The sequence below is a fragment of the Limulus polyphemus genome, unplaced genomic scaffold (assembly GCF_000517525.1).
Source record: "Limulus polyphemus unplaced genomic scaffold, Limulus_polyphemus-2.1.2 Scaffold2450, whole genome shotgun sequence".
Taxonomy (NCBI): domain Eukaryota; kingdom Metazoa; phylum Arthropoda; class Merostomata; order Xiphosura; family Limulidae; genus Limulus; species Limulus polyphemus.
This window is the reverse complement of record NW_013668060.1, coordinates 143,044-162,457: the sequence shown is the minus strand read 5'-3', so window position 1 is coordinate 162,457 and position 19,414 is coordinate 143,044. Positions and strand designations below refer to the sequence as shown.

The following is a 19,414-nucleotide window of genomic DNA, read 5'->3' as shown; positions in this document are numbered from 1 at the left end:
TTCTAGACTTCTGTCAAGATATAAATACTCATATAGAGTCATTACAGAATTATAGTTATAGACTGCATGATCATGAGTTTAGTGATAAAGATGGTATAGTGATGAAGTTTAAAGTTTGTCTTGTCAGTTGCATTCCACGGTAACTGAACCAGCCCATATGGACTTTTTACAAATAAAAAGAAATAATTATTTAAAGCTCTGGATAGAACTGTGGTAACCAACAATGTAATGAACATTTGTCTTTACATCTGATTTGTTTTTAACATATTATTTTAAAATCAAATGGACTGCATTGCTGTTTGTTTATAGCTGAAATTGATTGCCAACAAGTCACCAATATGTAAAATAACCCAGCCTTACAAAACTTGACATTCATTTTTTTTAAACTTTCATTCCACTATATTGATGAATTTGATAATTGTGTTAGTGTAGAGAAAATAACAAGATGCAGACTTTAAACAAGAATAAAACAATGATTTGAAATTCATAGAAGTGATCTAGAAGTTATGCTAATGAAACTTGAAAATTGTAAGATTAAAAAGAACTATCTCTATTCTTAACAAGAAAATCACCTTTCAGTCAGACCAAATCAGTAAAGGTTTCATAAATCCACAGAAAAAACCTTTAGTAGAAATACATAATGAAAAAAACTTACAATGTTAAATAAAAACCTGCTAAGTATTGCAAAGATACACCTAGATACACTGGTAAATTCAGAGTTATAATGTGTATAGTTTCACACTTCCAAGGTGGGTCAAACTGACATACACTGTATGAAAAAAATTAATTTAAATGGGTTTGACAGTTAGAAGATAAAATAAACCATACTGCCAGAGTAAGCTTCCTATTCAATATGCAACAGCAATAGCTCATTTCAACATTGGTTAGTTGAAACAAAGACAAAAATTACTAAAGTACAGGAATTTGTAAATATAGATTTAAAACAATATCCATTCACACAAATTACCCAAACTAAATAAGTTAAAAGCATCAGGAAATACATAAAACATGCAGGCCATAAGGTGCATCAGCAGATTTATAAAATAACCTTTCACACTGATTATGAATACTTGATAAGATAGTTATAAACTTTATTCTTTGTAAAATTTTGTGAACAACTCTTACTAAATTTATAAGACTTTTCAATAAGTGGAGATTCATCACTCTCCAAAACTATATTCTTCTAGGTTTTTCTCTTGTTTTTCTATATGTGGTTATAAAAGAAGAAAACACACAAAATATATTTTACTATTTTTTAAAAAAGGCAGTTTTACCTGTGCCTAAAAATATAGTGAACAAGTTCTGCCTTCTAAATTATCAAATATTTGACTTGTATTTTACATAAATGAATATCTATGATGCTATGAGTTTACCTGTGCTGCAATCGATTCTTTCCATGCTTTTCTCGATACAGCTCACCATCACTTAATGAAAGTCCCTGATGATAAACCTTTTGTGGTGGATAAGCTGTGAGAGTCACATAACCATCACTATCTTCTGTAAACTTTACTTCAATGATGCCTATTTCAAAAGAAGGCTGAATATAGTCAAGATCTAAAACAAAATGAATGGAAGAACATATGTTGTACACTAATTAAACGCAATAAATCTGATTTAAAACTTTGGGCAAGTCTTTAATAAAATCCAAGTACACAAAGTACTGTATCCTATTGGCTTCTTTAATGTTGAAAGTGTTTACCCAGTGATCAGAAAGAGATTAAATCCTTATCTAATAATATATTTTAAAAATTATGTTTCAAATGTGTGGGAATGTTCAAAGAACGTTATAGCATTAAACATATTCACTTTTGTTTTTATCAGAAAATTAATTCAAACAATAACATTTTGAACTCTGAAAACTGTATGGATTTGAAAGGGTTTGAACACTGAAACATTCTAATTAGAAAATCTTAATTCAGAGTTTTGAAATAATCACAGGCATATGGGAAGTTATCATAAAACTCTCAAAAACACAAAGATTTGCTGTTTTTTACAGGTAAGTCTGAGAAATTGATGATTGAAATGTTAAATGTAGTCATTTGCACCTGAAACATGTAAAATTAAGCTTATTGGGTGTTAAATTATTAATATCAATATACAACTTAATAGTAATGTGTATGAATAATTAGCTTAAGTGGGAAGTATATTTTTTGATATACAGGACACCATGTGTGGTAGAGAAGGACAATAGCATTTTCATGTTATGTGAATTTACAAATTATAACACAGTTTCTTTCCAGCTGTATAACAGAGCAAAAATCTCAATTGTGGAAAATAAAACCATGAAGTAAAAGGTATAAAGCAAATGATATTTTCAATTAAACTTTTCCAAACCAGAGGGTGTCAACAATATTGATATTATTTTGCCTCTCACAGTGCAAATACTAAACCAAATTACAAGAAACCTCACACAAAGTAAGCAATATATAGTTTAGTCATAAAAAACTACATATAATTATATTTCATTTAACTTTTTTTTACATTCTAAATTTACCAAATTTTTGTTGTGAGATACAGTTGCAAAAAAAAAAAAACATCAAAAATATTACCTTGAACCTTAGAATTTGATTTTTTTATTGTTGATCAGAAAGTTCCATTACATATATATCCAGTCCATTTCACCTTGACTGTCATTCATTAACATATCTCTTTCATACTTTATTTTTTCAATTGCAATCATCACAAATACATGACAAAAACTAATTGACCTTTCATATATTGTCACCTTTATGTTTGTTGGACTGTGTAACAATACTTTTGCAAAAATTATTGGTTGAGATCAATTTGTATCCAATAAATATAGTTTCTTTTCAATAAATAACAAGTTCTTTATTTATGAGGTTTGTTTGAATATAATAAACTTAACAACAATATTCAATAAACATGAATTTGTGTCATAAGAATATTTTGCCATTATCTACTATACCTGTTAAACCGAACTAAGTTTACCTGATGCCTTGCCACAGTAGAAAATTTCAATACCTTTCAAAAATATATTGTTACACTGGTCTATTTAAAACAATAATAAACATTCTTTGCATTGATTTGAATAACTTGTTTATTAGCCACTTGTACTAAGTAGTTCATTTTCCTAATCAGGCTCAGGATTAACTACGTATTTGTTTCTCATATACCAGACTCTTGACTGACTCAACAAAGAGACAGCAAAACTTCCAAAAACTTTATTTACTGTATTACATATCTAACTCTTAATCAAACTGATTACAAAAGATTTCATGAAATCAGATTTCTTCTTACCAAACGATGCTAATACAAACAGTTTGCATCAGATTTTTTACCAAACAACACTAAATGCAAAGATTGCCCTCTCTACAAGACATTTACAAGACAAATAATTGTAATACAAAATCTTTTCAACAAACAATAATAACATAATTCAGATACAAAAAACATTACTTTAATTGTACAGAAATATAATTTAACAAACTTTTATAGAATGAAAATAATATCTAAAAAACCTATGAAAAATTCCCAGATCTGTGGTTTGTGCCTAAGTCTTCAAAGTGTTTCATTATATTCCCCTGTTCATCCCTTCAAGAGCTCCACCTAGTCACTTTCTCAAGAAACCATAAGTTACTACTCACACCACCTTGTTAAATTATAACCTACTCTATCCAATATTTTTTATCTTTGCTTGTAGCTATTTTCAAAACTGGGCTTCAATAAAATTATTCTGATCATAAATGGGGAACAGGAGATGTAATAGTAAAATCTCAAACAGAGAAGGAAAATCACTTGAGAGACAAGATGTGGCTAATTGTATTGTGAAGGGATGATACATTCTTATCAAACAATCCTAATTTTGGAATACTCAGAAAAATTCTAAATAAAATTTGTAAGTGCATTATTTACAGGCAAGACTCCTCATAGCTGCACATAATTTTTTTCATTTTTCTGAAAGGTGATCCACTGTTCTGATAGGGTTAAATTAAAGCAATGTCGTAAATACCGTTAACATGCACAATTTAGAGAAGTAAGTAGTATTATAGTTTTTCTTACTTTCTTAGATTTTTTTTTCATAATAAAAAACACACAGATTTAAAAAAAATGATACTTTGGTCTTTTTCTAGCTTATCAAATTTCTCACAAAGGTGTTATTTTCCATTATTGTTCATACTTTCCAATCACTAAATAGCTTAGATGTACATAGCTCAAACCTTTGTCATTGCCAATGACACAAACTTATTCATTTTTATAAATATACTCTCATACTTAACTACAATTTTCCATACTAAAAGATTCAAGCAAATGTAGAAAAAAAAATACTGACTAGCAAATCACTGCTACAATATAATAAAAATAATATGGTAACATATTTAATGTATAGATCTGGGTGATTAGCAAAATGTGCTTATCAAGTAACTGTTTGTCTCATTAATTGATTACATTCAACTAAGTAGTTAAGACTACTAATTTATTATTATATTATACAACCCTCTAAAACCAGCATCCTAGGATACCAAGAAATCTTTATTAAGCTATCTCCAGTCATGTGAATTCTTTGTTTCTTGTTTTGTCATGAGTGTATATATATATATATATATTTGTGTTTAGGTAAAGTACTTGTTACTGTTGGGCTTGCAATAAAATTTTCATTACCAGTTCATCTCTAGACTTAATAAGCTTACATTATCTGATGATTTCTCTAAGAATATTTCAGTAACTTTCCAACAGATATAACACACAGGCACTTTCATGAATGAAAAAGTATAAGGAACTCTTAACAATATTCCCAGCTCTGTCATTTGTTTCCTTATGTGATGTCATAAAAGGGTGACAAAACCAAGACTTTTATACACAAAAACTAAGCAAAAAAAGGCAAGGGAAACACTTGAAAATCAAGAATTGGATAACATATTCTCAATGTGATATAATTTTTTTTTCAAAAATAAAGCTATTCTTTGGAATGGGCAGTATTTTTTTTTAATCAACAAGTGCATTGTTTACAGAGAAACATCTCAAAGCTATACAGAAATGAAAATGGATTTCATTTTTCTTCATGAATTAACACTGAATAAATGTTGAAATGCCAAAATACCAAGTACCCAATATTTTTGAGTTAAAAGTTATTGAAATAGTTCAAATTAATATATAAACCTGACTTAAAAACTTGTGCCTCAAATAAATGCGAAGTGAAAAAATAAATAAATCTGGCAACAGTGATGTAAAAAAAAATACTCTGTCTGGCCTTTTGAGCCCCTGGAACTGAGAAAGGCCTTGCAAGCACTGGATATAGCAAATGTAGTGTGATTGACATATATATATTCTTCTTTGCTTTCATTCATGTGATTTTATAATTACTTTTTCAATCCTAAATTGTTGTACTTGAAAATGTATCACACATTCAACATAATACGAAACCTGTAACAAGCTAAAAATACAATAGCATTCCATGAGATTCTTTCAACACGTTTCCACAACACTACTAAAACTACTGAGTTTTTGTTAATGAAAAGAAACATTACCTGACACTGGATATAAATCAGAAAAATCCTAAATATAGCAGTAACTAGCGAGATTATTAGTTACAAGTTATATTTGCTTTGTTCTTGGGATCATGGTTAGAATTTTATTTACACACGTGGGTCTGGTCTAGCCTGGTTGTTAGGGCATTTGATTCACAACCTGAGGGTAGAAGATTTGAATCCCATCCCTGAACGTATATACTTGCCCTTTCAGCCATAACAATGTTATAATGTGACAGTCAATATCACTATTCATTGGTAAAGAGCAGCCCAAAAGTTGGTGGTGTTGACTAGTTGCCTTAACTCTAGTCTATCACTTCAAAGTTAAGGACTGATAGCCCTTGAGTAGCTTTGTGCAAAATGCAACATAAATAGACAATATGAACCTAACTATATTGATGTGATCAATCATGTGGTGGTAAACAGAAAAAACCCAACTACATTTAAATGATCAAGCACAAAGATCACTGTACAATGTAACAATAAACTTAACAGCTCATGACACTCTACTTGTTAGAGGTAGAGGAGGATAATGTTATGATTGGTATAAAATTATTCATTATTTTATATACAATATCCTTGTGCAAAGTGAGCCAATAATATATTATTTTGAATCAGCAAAATCTCATACAACTCTATCCTTATTAAACTTTTTTTCATTCCATATCAAACTAATAAAAGTTAACAATATGCTTGTAGTAAAAATGTTAGAACGAAGAAGGGTAAGTAGACATGATTTCTTAAGCATTATTAAAATGCATTATAGCATACCACTATCAAAATAAAGTATGTTTTTTATGTTGTTTGTAAAATCCAGAATTAAGTTACTTTCATTTTTTTTTACTTTCAAATGTAATATTTTGCAAATATGCATTATTCCACCCCCACCCCATTCTTTTTGTATAGTTACTTCCCATAATGCCTATAGGTGTTCTAAAATCCAACCCCTCGTCCATGACATGAAGCACAATAAGAGTTCAAGTAGGGGATTTAGCCTTAAAGGGTGAAGCATGAAGGGACTTTCTGCACCCAGTGACCATTACAGTAACTGTGAAGGCCTATCAGGAACCTTGAAAATGAAGTGGCTAATGGAGCTCTGGTGAAGTCACGACAGGCCTAGCAAGCTGGTGGCTAATATACTTATTGCTAAAAATGCATGCAGAAAGCTCAGAACAGGACAGCTCCCATAGAAAAGGATGAGGACCAAAACTAGAAAATGACAAGGATTGTGGGAGTAAACACAGGAACTCTATGAGACAAGATCAAAGAATTGGTGGACTTAATAAAGAAATGACAGTTGGATATAGTAGGCATCTCCAAAACAAGACTTGAAGATGAAAAGAGCCAGAAAGTATATGAAGATTAGTCATACAAAGGGACAGAAAACTCTTGTCATGGTGTACCCTTCCCACTAACCCCAAAGATTGGAGAAATGGTAACCAAGTCCAATTTGTTAATGAAAAAAGTATAGGGATAGTAGTGCAACTAGAAGAACAGGGTTTGGGTTTGGTACAAGTGTACACTCCCCAGTAAAGTAGGTAGGAAGAATAAAAAGTGGAATTTTAGGGAGTTTTACTGAATGTTGTTGACAACATACCTCTTTGAGAAAACTTAGTTATATTGGATGGCTTCATTGAACACATTGGAACAGATGTTATTTTGGAATCCTCTAAAACTGAGAATAAAAATAGATGAAGAAAGAGTACTTGATTTAGTGTCAAGAACCAACTGGGAATCATGAATACTTCCTACCATCATGAAAAGCCTTATAAATGCTCATGGTACATTGGAACTGGGAATTGGAAAGGTACACAGAAAAGTCAATGATCGACTTACTGTTGCTCATCAGAAAAAATCTGAGCACTGATGTTAAAACCATTTCATCACTATCCATGGACTCAGATCACCAGGTAGTTGTCCTGAAGGTAAAGCAGAATGTGCCAATAGTACAATAGTTGAAAATATTAGTGAGGAGGAGGTGAACAGAGAATTAATCAATATGATTGAAGAATGTATCTCCTCTAAAAATGTAATGGTGATGACTGCAGAAGAAGAATGGCAGGTATTTCATTAGAAGGTGACAAAGATCACTGAAGACACTTTTGGCATTAGTAGGTGGGAAGAACTAAGAAGACCACCTACTGGAATGATGAAGTGAAAGCTGTAGTTAAAGCAAAAATTAAAAAGTATAAGAATCATAAGGAATATTATGAAAAATGAGGACTAGCCAACACGATAAAACATCAAGAACAAAAGGTATCTTGGGGGAAACTTGGAAAAGATCTTCAAGATTTCTTGGAAACATGAAAGCTTCTGTACACACTGGCAAAATCTTACAGAAAAGAGAGTCAAGAGCCTACTACAGCTGTTATAGACAGTGATGTCAATCTTTTGACTGACCCTAGTGAAATTGACTGGAGATGAAAAAGAGTACTTCAAGCATCTCCTAAATACTGAGGGGGAAAAAAATACATGCTAGAGGAGGACACAGAAAAAAAACATATGAAGCTATGTAAAAGGATGATCCTACCCCCTTGAACGAGATCAACTGGGCAGTACAACTGATGAGAGAAAACAAATCTCCAAGATATGATCACCTGCCTGCAGAGATCTTTAAATATAGTGAAAAAAGCATGTTGAGGTGGCTACTGAGAATCTTCAATCTAGTATGGGGGTAAGGTGATATACCAACAGATTAGATTAAGGCAATTATTTGCCCCATCTACAAGCAGAAAGTTGATCAAAGGGAATGTGATAACCATAGATGCATATCCCTGGTACCACTCATTGACAAAATTCATGAAAGAATACTAGAAAGAAGGCTAAAGGTTTGTGTTGAGAATAAACTAGGAGAGTGGCAAAATGGTTTTAGACCAGGGAAGAGTACCACTGACTTAATCCTCTGTAGGAAAATGATTTTTTAAAAAATCATGGGAGTATAAAGCAGGCAAATATTTGGCTTTTCTAGATCTGGAAAAATCATAGACTCTCTAGATGAAAGTCATGACAAGTGATACAGAAAACAGAGTAAAGCACACCTTACAAGCTTTAATAGGCAATAAGGAGCATGTATAAAGTTTAAGAGCAGTCACGGGAAGAGGTGGTTTCAAGAAACCACTGGTGTAAAACAATGTACCATACTTTCCCAACTCTTCTTCATCTAGCTGAAAGATCAAGCACTGAAGGAAGTAGAAATGCAAATTCCACCTAACTGTAAGGCTGTGGATTCTGAGAAACTTGCATATGCAGATGATATTAGTACTGTTACATCTACTGAGGAAGAGTTACAGATACATATAAATATATGGTGCTAAGTGCTTGAGGAATCTGGCTTAAAGCTAAATGTTTTGAGATAAGAAATAATGGTACTGTCATGTATATCAACGAAAGTATTTGTTTTGGCAGGGAGGACACCATTAAGGCCGACTGGCAGCTTCAAATACTTAAAAGGATAAGCCAGTTCAACAGAAACACAGGCATGCTTTACCCAATTAGGATTACCATGTGTATCACCATATTCCAGTTTTTGGGAATGGGGCATGGACATTAAATGCTAAAATGAAAACTAAAGATCAAGCAGCCTAGATACGAGTCCTCTGCCTTCTCAGAAAATGTCACACTCAGTGACAGGATCAAGAAATGATAATATTAGATCAGACCTGGATGCGAAGAATGTGCTGATGGTCATTCAGGAAGTGCAGCTGATATGATAAGGCCACCTGAGACAAATGGAAGAGAAGAGAATGTCTCTAAAGAATTTCCCGAGGAAACCAAAAGTGAGGAAACAGCCAAGATGCCCTAGAAAATAACGGAAGGGAACACATAGGAACCATGCTGAGTGAGATAGATAAGCAGAAGGTCCTCGAAAACAGGAAATGGAGAGCTTTCTACACAGACAGGCCCTGGTGTTGGACAACGATAAGACCTATCTTATATATATTGTGAACCGTGGTGTCTGTCTGAATATTCGTCTGTCTCCCATTTGAAAAGCTGAGTAGGCAGGCTAAGCTCAACATTCACTTTTGAAATGATGTGAGAACAGGCATGAATAATGTTGATGCCAAATTTTATTTTGCAAACAGGATATTCTGCACTAAATTTTTAGGAATTAATCACAATATTATTCACATTTCAATATATGACGTAACTTAAAGAATAAAAATGTAGATTTACTGTATGTTATTGGTGAGTGATTCTTAGAATGATTAAAATACTCAACAATTACTTTTCACAGAGGGTGGTATATGTAGCTTAGAGCTTGGGCTCTGAGTAAAACCAAGAGTACAACACAATTAACCTTTTTAAAGTCAACGAAGTAATTTAAATTGATAGATTAATTCATTAAACTTTTTCCATCACTGGGGGCAGGTACTTTTGCTTGTGGGTTATAAACTGAACCACAGATAGTCTATAATAAACTAGATTCAACACTAGCACATCAAAAATGTGCCATGTGCCACCATCTTGGAGCAGTCAATGCTCCAGCTGTTTCAAGTCTCTCTACATATATTAGATAGTGATGAGCCTATGAACAAAATTAATTTTAGATTGCTTCTTACATTTAAGACTTTGATTAACCATTTAATATAATCTTTTCTTCTATTATTTCTGTTTTTTAATTTATCATTATTCTGCAAGGTAAATTATTATTCACAAATGCCAATAGAAATGAGATAGTCTAAGTCTTCAGTTACAGTATTTATTGAAAAGTTGGTGCTGTAAATAAAGTCTTTTAAAACAATGAACAGAAAAAAGCTTAGAAAATTTAAGAATTAATGTCTTTCTCTTCAATGCACATTATAAATACACTTTCTACTTTTGCCTAATGCTCAATTTCCTAGTGGTCTCAATACGGTACTTCTCCATTTTGTATTTGTTTTTCTTTTTGTAGACATTGTTATGACATTTACATGTCCTGTATCCATCTTTGGCATTGCATGTATTTCATATCTTAATTATTATCTTTTTTTTTGCATAAAGCCATTATTACAATAATAAAAAAAAAAAAACAGCGAAGAAAAAAGCTTTTCTGACTGATGAGCTGCTTTAACCTATTATTCATATTGGATTATTTCTAGCTTTAACTTGTATCCTTCCATTAACCCTTGAATTCATTTTACTTTATTCTAATTTTGTTCCTTTTGTGAGTGAACTTATACTGTTTTACTTTATACTGTTTGCTACATGGTGCCATTATTGTTTGTCACTCATTTCACTGTATGTAGATATAATAACACAATGTATTTTGATAAGCCTTATTGGAAACATTGGAAGATGCTTTGGAAAAGCATTAGCCAAATGAATTTATAATAATAATCATAATAGTAAAAATAGGGTTCTAGCTACTTAGAAGCTCAGCACCATAATAATATTTTTATTTCCATAACCAACAACATATTTTCACCTAGATATTTTTTCAAATGAGCATAGTAACTGAAATCTTTTTTTGCTCCAGTGCATATTAAATACAATCATTTATTTCATACAAAATATGTCCTCTTTTTAGTAGTACTTCAGCAATATTTTAACATATTCAAGATGTAGCTTTCATAGGAGCCTACAGGATTTATCAAATCCTGTCGATTCATGAAAATACATATCTGGTAGGATGTACTGAATTGTATGCATCCTATAATTTCTACTGAATCCAGAGCAACGCCTTATACAATTATAATCATATAGTACCTTACAAAGGATCCTGTCCAAGATTTCAATCAGATAAGAAATACAATATGTAAACATGTATAAGTCTACACACAGTAGTTACCAATATACTCCAATGAAATTCATGCACTACAGGGAATGACATTAGTCAGAGTAAAATTATTTAGGACAGTGAAAATCTGTGATTATCATACTGCACTGTATTATATTATACTACACTAAACTGAACTATACTGTACTATCCCACATTAATGTAAACTATATTTTCAATATTTTAGTTTAGATGCTTGCTAGAGGGAGTTTGTCATAATAATGGTGTTAAGATCCGGAAAGTTCATTAAAGTTAAGAATCAAGAAAGTTTGTATAATGTGTAGAATCAAAGGTATGATATAAATATAAGTTATCAGTGACAATTCAGTTCAATGCCAGTCAGTTAGTAAACTAAGCAGTAAATTAGTGAGCACTGATTGATTGGCTGAGTCAGTTCAGTGTCAGAAAAATTATTCAGTGTTAGATGAGAGTAATCACATATATATACCATTATTCAGTTATTAGGTGATTATGTATTTGTTCAACAATCAAAGCTAAGTAAGTTAGGCATAAGTACCATTAGTCTTGGAACTTTTGCTGAAACATTGTATTTGAAGTTAGGACTACATGTGAACTTGATTGTAGTAAATATTTATTGAATAAATAAATTAATCAGTTATCATTGTGTGGACAGGACTTAGAACTATATTTACCAAATAATCCAAAAGACCTTGCTCCACAACAAGATAAATTAATGATGTATATTTAAAATAAAATACAAAACTTGAAACAGTGGTGCAACGAGTCCAACAACACAGTGACAAGTCACAGTTCACATACCAAGATATGAAACTGTTGCCTTATAGATCTACATATAATAATTTCAGCTTTATTTCCTCACTAATTGCATGGACATACTCATGTGCAAAATTGTTATCATTTTTATAAAAGGAAATTGTCAGAATATAAACCAAAAAGAGATGCAAAAATACATCAACACCATCAAGCCAATTAAATATAAAAAAAGCAGAAAAAATCATGTTATTTTCAACATATTCAAGTTATTTGCAAAATGATATTACAATTCCTATGGCAATGTATAAAATTCTAAAAGAACAGTCTTTTCTTTTAACAAGCATTTTTTTTATATCTTGTATTCTTTCTAGAATGACTGCAAGTTATAACACGAAACTGCAACTGTTCATTCTAAATAGTTTAAAGCTTGTAGCAGTATACATCTAATTGTATTTAATTTCATTGTTTTATTGGACTTTGAACCATTTTTAACTAACAATCCCACCACACAGGTTGTAAGTCACTCGGCAAATGTGCAGCTCACATTACTGTATTAAATTACTTAACGTATGGCTGCCTGCAAATATATATCATGAAGAATTTGTATCATTATGATCTTTTTTTTAACTATTTTACCTCATCTAGCCTAGTAAGTTCCTAATTTTTACATTTTAGTTACTTTTTTAATAATAAATAAAAAATACACATGAAAAACAAGAAATATAGTACTTACCCTGGTTTTCCTCTTTTTTGCTGTTGACGGTCAAAACTTAAGCCTACTTCTTTTTACTAATGATACCACCACACTAAATTTTTTTATTTAATTAAATACTGCACCTAAGAACACAGAACAATAACATGAAAAAATCAAACAATGTTCTATAATTATCATAATTTTCCTGGTTCTCTAGCTATGTGATAAGAGTCGTTAAAAATTCAGACAAATTTGTCAATGTGATTCCAGAGAGAATAAATTTGAAATTGAATGATGAAATAGACAATGCCCTGTACAGAAAAAAAACGTAATATAATACATCATTTTAATACTAAAACTTTGGCTTTCTATTGGTTATAAATAATATAGTATAAAACATTATAGAGAACAGTTGGCAAATTGTGAAATAGATTGTGACAGATGGACATGACAAGTGGGTCTGATTTTCGAGTTTGTAGCTCCTTAAACTAATAAGATTGAAGGCTATAAAAATTATGCTTTGCCTGAGTAATATCTGTATTATAATGAGTAATTTACATTAAATTCTGTACTTCTCGGAGGGTGGTAAATAGAGTAGAAAAGAGGGAAGGCCTACAGAACAAATGTCACAATTCTCGTACTAGAGGACATTGAGGATTTTAAATATTTCTATGTGAAACTAGGAAATTAAACTTAAACAGTATTATGTTTGGTTCATTAACTATGTTTTGATGCCAATTTTATTCACATACATTGATAATAAAGTAGATTAATTGAACTTTGAATGTAACTCTGTAAAAAAGTAGTGACATCCACACTTTGACCAACCCATAGCAAGAGGGTTAAGGTTTTAATTCATTGTACCTCTTTTTCTTCAATCAATTTAGTAAATGATCCAAACTTTGAGGGGTGGAAACCAGAGCATTTGACACAGTGAGGCTTTAACTGGCAGTCACTACTATTGTAGTCTTTGCCTACACAAAGGGCACAAGTTAAATGACCATGGAAAAAAGAATTTGAGTGTTCAAAACAAAGCAGTATTTGTGTGTTCAAGCCACTGGTAGTGAAAACAGAGAGGGTTAGAAATATATAGTATGACCATACATTTCAAATGCCCTGTCTTAACAATGGGAAGATGACAAGGTATAGTGAATGTCAAAATCAGAACCCTAATCAGCTCAGGTATTCCATTTTTGCAAGTGTAGATGCACCTCACTGCTCACAAATACAAAGTAGAACTCTCTAAGGAATAATTTCTCTAGATGAATTCAAAGTAGTATAAGAAGTAATTTCAATAGGTATATCCTCAATACATATGGACTTCAACAGGAGTTCACTATCATGTCCTATGTCATTTTGACAAACATTACCCCAAATCTTAGTTTCTTAACTGACTTTGGAGAGCTGGCAAGTCTCTCTAAGCCCTTTTGAATAAAAAGGGGGAAATCTTTGAAAGAGACATTTCTGATAGAAAATGTAATATCAGAAAGGGATTTACAGGAATAACAGGAGATGAAAATAGAGTGGTGATAGTCTTCCATCCTTAGTTGTTTACCAACGATTATTTTTTTACTTTTAGTATCATTACGAAAAAATATTCAATACACACTAAAATCATTCAACAAGTAATCCAAAAAAATGGAGAAATGTCAGGGTTTCATGCACACCATACCCAAATACTAGCACCACACATAATGTCCAACAATGGAATTCTGTTGACTCTAGCTCCATAGGATAAAATGACTGACCCTTGGAGGGGGGGGTGCACCCCAAGGCCACCCATCTCTACAGGAAATCAAGGCCAAAATGGTATATTGCTTTGTCCCAGATACCACTCAACTGCCAGGATCCTCCCTTCCAAGGGTTTTCTGTGCACTGCAAACACCCGAAATAAGATAAAATTTTATAAGCAGAACCTCACTACATCAAGAAGTAAGTTGTGTAGCTGTAACTTAGAGACCTTTCATATTTGAAAAAATTGTGGATTTTAAAAAGCAAATTGTTATGTATATAATATAATATGTGATTGCATTTTCGGAAGCATTATAACGAGGTTCAAGAAACTTTGAAATAAATTATTTTTTCAAAGGTGATTTTCTGTATTTACAAATATACTGTGGATTAAATCCCACATATATGAGAATTATTTAACAGTTTGTGATTTGTGAAATAGAAAAAAAAAAGGCATACAAATTAGTAAATTGAGAGGAGCCTAGATAATAAATGTAATGGGAATAAGGGGGAGCATTGTACCTCAGCATCATAATTTCCACTTGTTATCTAATACTTTATTTTATCCTCAATGAAATTTTTTGTTGTAACAGAATGCATAGTTTTTTTCATAATTTTGATTCAGCAATTTTATCTTTATATTAGATAGTATTTCTTTTTATTGAAGCACTTTAATTTTCAGGTTAATATGAAATTTATCACGTTTTATGGTTTTTGGAACACTTTTATGTTAATACTAGCAGAAATGCTGGCATACAGGTGGCTGTTCAGTCAGGATCTTGGTGAGCTGAAAGGTGTGCTTCTCTGTCACAAAATTGCTCCTGACTTCTTCTAACAGCATCTTGGAGAGCAATTTAATGTGCTTTTGTATTTCGGGTTTATTCCTGGCTTCTTCTCACTGGATCTTGCCCCATAACTTGGTGAGCAAGCATACCTCTTTCTTTCTGTAACTAATATAAGGACATTTCATTTTCTTTCTCAAAGTTTCAGACTTTTTCTGTGATAAGTCACTTTTCAATTTTTGGCTTCATGATTTTCAATGTTTTTGATCACTTTATACTCATACTGAAGTAAAAAAATACTTGTGTAAGTTACAAAGATTCCTGCAAATCTGTATGTAACCAACTCCGTACAAAGGACTTGCAAATCCTTCAGTCACAGAACAATTCAATTCATAACATATGCTTCTCTAGCAGAAAAAGTGACTTTTCTTCTGAAATATCTCAATGATTCTCCACCAGAAAGACTCACTTTTAAATTCTGCATTAACCTCACTTTACCACAATTTAGAAGTTTTATTTAAAAACTTCATTTCCTTGATATTAATAAATATATAAAATCAATATACATTATTCATAAGGAAAAAAGTACCATTTCTCCATTAAGGAAGTAATTTAGGAAAAATTGTTATAAAATAAGACCCTATTATTTCTTTAATTTTAGCTAAGATCTATTTTATATAACATTTTTCATTTTGGTGCAATATAAAACTGTTATTGACTTATTTCTTAAAAAAAAGTGGATACATGCACTAAATAAAAGTTGTTTTTACAAGAGACCCAACTGTAATGAAATTTTGTTTGGTACTTCCCCTTATATATATATAAAACTTTCATGCATCCTTCAAGCATCAACATTTCAAGATAGTTTTACTTGATAGACAATAACTTACTTAATTAAAGTGATCTTCTCACAAAGGCAATAATTATTTACATTTTTAGGATTATGAGCCTGCTGACCAAAACAGAAAAAAAAAGGTTTTTCCCTTAATTTTATTTTTATTTCCTCACCATGTTGATTTGAAGCCATCCCCTTTTATTATTATTGACAATGACCCTGCATGCACTTAATTGAACTTACAGTGTGAAGATGTCTTGCATTTAGCATCAATTCTATATCATGTGAACAAACATTCATCGTGGGGTTCTTTCACATCGAGGTGAAATTGAATACAAAATCTTTGATTAAATGATTTCTGTGAAAGACTCAGATAAGAAAATTGTTGATATCATGAGGAACACACGAGGACTTGGATTTATCAACATTATGGCTGAAAATAACAGCAGCAAGAAACCTAGATCTAGACACTGACACATCAACAGATCTTGATAATGAAGTGACAGTTCACGTAGCCCAAGCCTATGGATTTTCCTATCTAAGTGAGCAATATTACCGAACTATAATTTCATTGATATTATATACATATATACTTTTTCACACCTTTAATAACATTCAATGAGTAATTTTATTTGTCATGAAAATTTTTGATATTCTAATAATTGTCAGCAAATCTTTACCAAATTGAGAAATAATTACAAGTTGTTCAGAATCCATCCTAAACACCAATATGTATCTATCTTATTGTGTGAATTACTGACAGTAAACTGTGGTGTTCAATACTAAACATGGATATAAATATGCTATACAAGTATAGCTGCTATATGGTTTTAATAGCTGAATGTATGTATCCATTAAACTCAAAATTGTATTAACTTTTATTATATACTTGAGCAAACAGCCAAAGATCATATGTTCATTACCTTGTTGTCACAGATGCAGTAAACCTACCATATTGGATTTTCACATGATCAAGTTGACATTGGTACAAGATAGTTCAAACACTGACAAGTCCTCAGATACATTGACCATTTGTGAACAGATTTCAAGCTAGATTATGTGATTTACCCCAAGATTTGACACTGTATGTCTACAACACTAGAAGTGAGTATTTATAGATAAATGATAAATTTTTGTTCAATCTATGAATATTGTAAACATATTGATTCAAAATATTAGTAAGGTTTATTATAGTTTGTGTGAGCTTTTCAATATTTCTTATATTCAAAGTTCTTTCAGCAAGATTTTCTACTTCCCAATATATGCATCTGAAACACAAGTACTTGCTTTGGCAGAAAGAAGCATCTGACCTGAGGGACTGGCAGAGAAGTTGTCTGTTTGTCAGGTTTTTATGTACATATGGACTAGATTCTTTACAGTAGGTATCTATGACTTGTTGGAAAAAAATTTCAACAACAAACAGCACACAGTCCACTTTTTTTAAAATAATATATTAAAACAAGTCAAATGTATATACAAATGTTCTAACACTGTTGGTTGTCATGACTGTATCCAGAGCTTTAAATAATCCTCTCTTTTTCATCAAAGTTCACACAGGCTGGTTCAGTTACTTTACAACACAATTTGGTAAGATGAATCATTCTTCCCTGCTCTGTTGTTACAATAAAATCAGTGATAATCTAACTTTAGAAACTACCACTATATGCTCTTTATGGCTAAACTCATAATCACTCAGTCCAGATCTAGCTTTTCTATCTAACTAACTAAATCAAACTACAAGGCCTAGAACATTCTACACAATACGAGATATTATAACACAATAATACAAGTGCCAATTCACACCAATTGAAGTACACAATGTATGATTTGTACAGTTACCTAAACAAACCTGTTATAAACAATAGCTTGTAAAAAATAACTAAATTTAATATTTTGGACATGTATTTATAGTCTTACCAAGGCCTAGAACATTCCACACAATACAAGATATTACAATGCAATAATATTTAACTAAAACAATGAGAAAAACTTAGAAGATTCTAGTAACATGACACAATAATACAAGTACCAATTCACAATTGAACTACACAATGTATGATTTGTACAGTTACCTAAACAAACCTGCTATAAACTATTGCTTGTAAAAATAACTAAATTTAACATTTGTGCTATACTTAAACTATCTAAATCATAACACTCGCATTAAACTTAAACAGTAGTGTATATCTAACATGATATTCTGGTGTATCCATGGTTCAAAAACAACGATGCTGGTTTCCAAAGGTTTAAAGCCGACGTCACACATATTTATGATTCTATTATCAAGTACTACGACTTCCTTCTTGGACAGCAAGAAAGAACACAAACAAATCATCTCGAAACACAACCTGTTTGGCCATTAAAAGATGTCTGGTCTTTGAAAACAATGGAGGGTCAACCAAAGGAACAAGTAAGAAAATGTTATCAGGAGTTATACAAGTCTCTAACACAGTTACATGTATATACAGAATTGCCACTACAAGACCTGGAACCATCATATCACCACAAAAAATATCATTGGCTGTCAGGAATTATTACGCCATTTCCTTTTGCAAATTTCACAAATCGTTATGGGAACTACCTATGAAACATGATAGTCCTGTGGAAATTGCCAACAAATCCTGAAAAAGCAATATTCGATAAAAGATATTGAATTAGTGGACAGTTTTAAATGAGAACAATGCAAAATGTATATATGAGAGATTATTTCAAGTGTCCGGGGATGTCCAAAGCCAGACTCAGAAACATATACTTCAAATGAGGCCACCCAGAATGCCAGCATACAAGTTTCAGAATTTTTAGCAGAAAACGACGATGCAGATTTAGTTTTTGACCTCAGAAAGCAAAATTGGATCCAGTAGGATCCCAAATTTGTCAGTTTTGGTATGAATTAAGTCGATATCTTGGTAGCAACCATCTAAGAAAGAGATGGCATGGCAACACATTATATGCCAATGAGCATGCTTGTACCTCACTTGGTGAACAAAATCAAGATTAGTCTTCCTGAGGGAAACACAACTTCATCAGTTTCTTGAGTCCTTTGATTTTTACCCAAGTAATCAGTACACAAGAACCACAATGAGCAATACTGAATGATTTCAAGAGAAACAAAATGCAACAACAAATGCTGAGAGCACAGCATTCAGATGCTGACTATGCAGCCCATCAATTTAATATGATGAAAGCAATTACTGTGGATTCTTGAGAATTTGCCCTCTTTCAAAGCATATTTGATAAATGCACCATCCCAGTAGATGAGCCATGTAAATGTAAAATACTTTCTATAAAATCGTTATTGATAAAAAAAACTATAATTTTTATAGCCTTCAATTTTGTTTTGTTACAGAGCTATTGAATAGAAAATCAGACCCCTCCTGCCACACCCATCTGTCACAT

General features: G+C 31.7%; 1 protein-coding gene across 6 annotated transcripts in view; it reads right to left on the bottom strand.

Annotated features, from left to right (window-relative positions):
- Window positions 1-1,364: 1,364 nt before the first annotated feature.
- Window positions 1,365-19,414, bottom strand: part of LOC106466988 (inositol hexakisphosphate kinase 1-like) — a 51,730-nt gene continuing 33,680 nt past the window's right edge. For 5 of the 6 annotated variants that reach the window (XM_022395069.1, XM_022395071.1, XM_022395067.1 and 2 more), the window contains exon 4: window positions 1,365-1,554. In XM_022395069.1, coding sequence (XP_022250777.1) covers window positions 1,370-1,554 — 185 coding nt within the window. In that variant the 3' untranslated portion in view covers window positions 1,365-1,369. The remainder of the gene's footprint in view (window positions 1,555-19,414) is intronic. The other variant, XM_013927300.2, reaches the window with a different exon arrangement.